The sequence below is a fragment of the Dioscorea cayenensis genome, chromosome 4, assembly GCF_009730915.1.
Source record: "Dioscorea cayenensis subsp. rotundata cultivar TDr96_F1 chromosome 4, TDr96_F1_v2_PseudoChromosome.rev07_lg8_w22 25.fasta, whole genome shotgun sequence".
Lineage (NCBI taxonomy): Eukaryota > Viridiplantae > Streptophyta > Magnoliopsida > Dioscoreales > Dioscoreaceae > Dioscorea > Dioscorea cayenensis.
The window spans coordinates 11,382,020-11,387,014 of record NC_052474.1 but is presented as its reverse complement, the minus strand read 5'-3'; the positions used below and the strand labels follow the sequence as shown (position 1 = coordinate 11,387,014).

General features: G+C 33.8%; 1 protein-coding gene across 2 annotated transcripts; it reads right to left on the bottom strand.

The window, feature by feature from the left end:
* Positions 1–320: 320 nt before the first annotated feature.
* LOC120259552 (auxin-responsive protein IAA17-like) lies at positions 321–3,443 on the bottom strand. Of its 2 annotated transcripts, none has more exons than XM_039267179.1 (5): positions 2,932–3,443; positions 2,221–2,450; positions 1,491–1,632; positions 895–956; positions 321–663 (listed from the first exon to the last, which is right to left on the bottom strand). In XM_039267179.1, the coding sequence occupies exons 1-5, from the start codon at positions 3,285–3,287 to the stop codon at positions 566–568; spliced, it is 888 nt and encodes a 295-aa protein (XP_039123113.1). In that variant the 5' UTR covers positions 3,288–3,443; the 3' UTR covers positions 321–565. The 2 variants fall into 2 exon arrangements, with proteins under 2 accessions (XP_039123113.1, XP_039123114.1); XM_039267180.1 differs by having other exon boundaries at positions 321–633; positions 2,932–3,442.
* Positions 3,444–4,995: the final 1,552 nt, after the last annotated feature.

Sequence of the window (4,995 nt, the reverse complement as noted above, 5' to 3'; positions counted from 1 at the left end):
TAACACTAATGGCCCCTAAATTTGATTTATTGTGTATTTTTCTCCTGAAATAAAATTTTTTTTAAAAACACACACATCCATTTTATCTGCTGAATTACACAGATTTGTTCATTTTTGCGCTCCGTTCTGCGTGGACTCACATAATTGTGCTATGATAAAATAACCAAAGCAAACTTGTTTGTAAAGTAAAAAGATCCAAATGAACAGGTTTATAAAATATAGGGGTCAAACGAATAAAGGCAAAAATCCTATGGGTTACCAAGGGCTTCTAACCCTTATTCTAATGTTAAACAAGAGCTATCAATTTTAAAAATCAGAAATTATTTAGAACAAGATACAATTCCCAAACTATATTGCATTACAAATAGCGAAGTGTATCTTTCATTTCCCACAATACTCACAATCACAATGCAGACAAAGTCATACCTATACACATACATCACCTAGCAAACAAGCTTCAAGAGATCTTATCAAGTGTTGGTTTATGCAAAAGAGCAAGCCAGAAACATATGTAAGGTATTCAAAATAAAATACATTTGATCTCAAGAAGCGACACACGGGGAGGTCACACTGGCTTCTGCATTTGGTTGGCTAAATCATTGCGATTCTTGCTTTTCTCCTTGACGCGTGGAGCTGCAGGCAGATATATACCATTATAAAGATCTGCGAAAATATTGTATGAATATTCATTTAAATCTCTCTTTCTATCAGATATTTTATATATTTTCAACCGTAAGTGATTAGTATGTTTTTAGAGTGAAGTGACTGATTGCGCATGCAATAACTGAACCAGAACTTTAGAGTGAACAATTTTGATGTTCGAGTTCTCTTTACATTATTGAAGTATATATTGGGTACTCCTAATTTCATATTTGTATCAGAAGTTGCATGTACCTAGTCCGATTGCGTCAGAACCCTTCATGATCCTCAGCCTCCTGCAGGAGTTGGTGAACATACTGCAATGGGAAGATATTGAATTAATCAGATGTTAAATCAGGGTACAATTTTCAATAAACAGAGGAGCACCTCAAATGAGCAATACCAAACCAGGCAACAATAAGCACCGTTGCACTGACAACAAAACAAAATGGATAATAGTAGCCTATTCGGCAACATATTTCAAATCCTAACAGAAGTGTCCATAATGATTGAGGTTAATGCTAATTTGTTGGAGGTATTTTTGTTTATTTTTTATCAAATTTGCAACAATAGTTTCAATTGTGGGAATCGAATAATATTTAGGTATCTTAGACCTTGTGGAAATTCACTAGAAAAAATGAAAGATGTAAGTTACAAGAAAATGAATTTACAGCAGAATGGATTAGCAATGCTTAATCAGTCAGTAATAAGTTCAAATAACCAAATGAAACAGAGGAAAATATCCCATACTGCAACATATCTCAAACATCACCAACAAGACAAGTGAAGTAAATCAGTAATACTAAACTCATCGAATCGTAATGATTTTGGATGTTATCAGTAATACTTACTCCCATGGAACATCACCAACAAGCATCCAGTCTCTGTCCTTATCTTCATAAGTGAGAACATATTCAGAACCATGAAGTAAATCAGCCAAACAACTTTGACTTAATCCATCTTTGCCCTGAACTCCTTGTGAAGTGCACTGACCTGAAAGTTCACAACTTACAAAACATGTGAAAGTCTTGTCTAAACTAAACTCATAATTAGCATGTTATAATATGTTCAAAATTCATTGAGTTCAGTAAAAATGGCAGTCAAATTTAGATTCGAACCACTTGAATTTTTTTACACAAGCTGCATCATTACCTAAAATAAACAATGAAGTCAGATGATGTCTACAGGATCTCTTTATCTCATTTATGATTAAACTAAGAAATTTTCACAAAGCGACAACCTAATTTGAGATATATAGACAATAAAGAAAAGATTGGGCATGCAATAATTTCTAAACCAATTTGAAAATTGCTTGTGGTGAATAAAGATTGACAAGGATCAATATGACAAAACAAAAAGGGCTTCAACCTATGCATCATAATTTATCAGAGAATTAAAAACTCATTTTCTCATGATGCAAAGTTTATCATAGAAGAGCATATAAAGCAAAAGAAGAATTAGCATAATCAATAACTTCAAAAGATCAATATTACATTCTTATGAAACTTTGGAGACAAAAATCTACAACTTTTTCAGTGAAGCATCTAAAATGAAATCGCTATAAATATAAGCAGATCTCACCGATAGTAAAGCAGCTGAACATTTTTTCCAGTGCGGATGAGAGCTCCTTATAATTGTCATATGTTTTAAGGTCAACTTTCCTAAGATAAGGAGCTCCATCCATGCTAACCTTGACAAACACACAACCAAAGCTTTGCTTGTCTTCAATACCATCTTTGTTCTTATCTAAATTTGTTGGCATCATACTCTTCCGGTAACTCCGAATTGGTGGCCAACCAACAACTTGTGCTCTGATGAACAAAATCAGCCCAAGAATTAATTTATTATTATACCTAAGAAAATTAAATACTTAAAGTTCAACTTAGCATTTGTTAAAATGGATGAAAACTAAAGATTTGGACAGGAAAGCAAAAAAAAAAAAAAAGCTTGCATTTTACAATTTATGGCACATTGATGATAAACCAGAATCAATTAGAAAAGTAAAATTCCATAATGGATACAAAGTTTCAGAAAAGAGGTTATACAATTGGGGGAAAAAATCCTTTCCAAAAAACATTAACAACCATGGGAAAATATATATATATATATATATTGTTTCTAAAAGAAAGACATCAATTAACCATCAGCAAACAAAAGGACCTCTCAAAAACTTCTCAACAAAAAAATTTCTTCAATTTCATAAAGAACTTCAAAACTAACAAAAGAAAAGCCATCAGCATTTCTAAAAACAAGAAGCATATTAAAATTTCATAAAATAAAAAAGCAGCTTACTTTGCAGATAAAACATGTCCCTTGCTATCCTGCCCTGAAGTTCCTCCACCATTCTCTTCTTTCTGTGAAACCAAGGGGCCACCTTTTCCATTCTCCATTCCACCTCCACTTCCACCAGAGAAAATCCAACCCCCAGAACCATCAACAGTGTCAGCAAATCCTCTCTTCAACCCAGAAACAGAGCTCTTAGGCAACCCAAGGCTCAAACCCACAACAGGCTTCCTCTCAGGGGACTCAGAGCCAGGCAAGCCAAGACGAAGCTCAGTCCCCTTGAGGTCTTCAACCTCCACCTCTTCCTCAAAATTTGAGGAAGAAGAGGAGAAGCCTATGTAGTCATGCTCTAATGGTGATGGCATTGGATGACTCTCAAAGAAGAAGGTTTCTCAGATGAATAACAGCAAGCATGAAGAGTGCAATGGAGGAATGAGAGAGAGAGAGAGAGAGAGAGAGAGAGAGGAGGGAGTTTAGAGCACTCGCTTGGGAATGTGTTTGTATAGCCTTTTGATTGTAGGGGGAAGAAGGTTCCTCATAATAGCCTTTTCCTAATGTTGTCATTCTTTTGCAATTCAGACCCTACCTTTCTGCACAATTAAATCTCTTCTTTATAATTAAAAATAAAAAAAAAATTTGGCCGTATAACTTTGAAAATTTACCTAATTGGGTGTATATCCCTAGATAAACCCATTACTATCTATATTCTTTAAAATTCAAGTTTTTTACATGTATTCATCTACTCTACGATGTCTGCATGCACCACTAAAATATATTATTACATAATAATCTTTTTTGACAAAATCTATAAGTGACAAATTAAAAGACAAACAGGTACAGAGGTGCATCAGTTACAATAGTTGACTGATTTCCTAGAGATAAATCTCTGTCATACAACTCTAGAAGGAAGAACGAAAAAGTATTTTTTTCATATAAAACTCCCTACAAATGACTTTGAAAGTGAATTGTAATATGAGAGACTCAAAATCAAAACCTCTCAATCACAAATATGAGTAGCTACCAGTTCTTTATTACATAATAAATAACAAAACAAAATCTATGCTATATATATATATATATATATATCTTTAAAATTTTCTAATGGTCTTTAAATTAATATTTTTTCCAAATATACTCCCATATGGTAAACTTATTTTATTTATTACATTTAAATCCTAAATTTTTTTAATGGTGATTAAGTCAATATTTTTGTATATATATATCTAAAAAAGTTAAAGCTAGTTTTATTAGTTACATTTAAATAAAAATTAATATTGTCAAAAGTAGTTAAAGAATTTAAATAAATTGTTATATTTATTATTATAAAAACCAATATTTATGTAATTTATAATATATCTTACTAAGCAAACAAATAGAATTTTTTTAGAGGGCATGCATGGGATTTGGTTTTATAGAGATATATTAGGAAGTTATAATAATTACATAATATCTCTAACCCCGTGGGATCCCGACCCGATTAAAATACACACACACACATATATATATATATATATATATGTGTGTATATATATGTATAATTTTTCCAACATAAAAAAATTCAATGGGCTAGGTAATAATATAAAAAAACTCTAATTTTAATTTAATTGCGCTAATCACATAAACTATTTCTTTTAAACTAATAACAATTAAAATTAGATATAAGAGCCCCATGTTAAGTAGTTTTGATCTTACCATAATTTTATGTATATATTTATGTTGAGTTGTTTTTATGTTTCAATATGTAATAATATTTTTACAACTAGAGAATCCCCGTGGGGATCCCCACGGGGATGAAGATGGGAAAGAGAATTCCCCCCGTCGGGGAATCGGGGATGGGGGGAATCCCCGTCCCCGCCATTGACGGGACGGGAACGGGGAGGGGCATCCCCGCCCCGTTACCACCCCTAGCGGGGAGGGCATTTCCCGTCCCCATCCCCATTTAGGAAACGGGGACGGATTGGCCCCCATCCCCGCCCCCATGGGGGAGGGATTGGGGGAATCCCCATCCCGTCGGGTCGGGTCCCTGCGAGGATCGGGGATTTCCCTCCCCATTACCACCCCTAAGATTCTCTA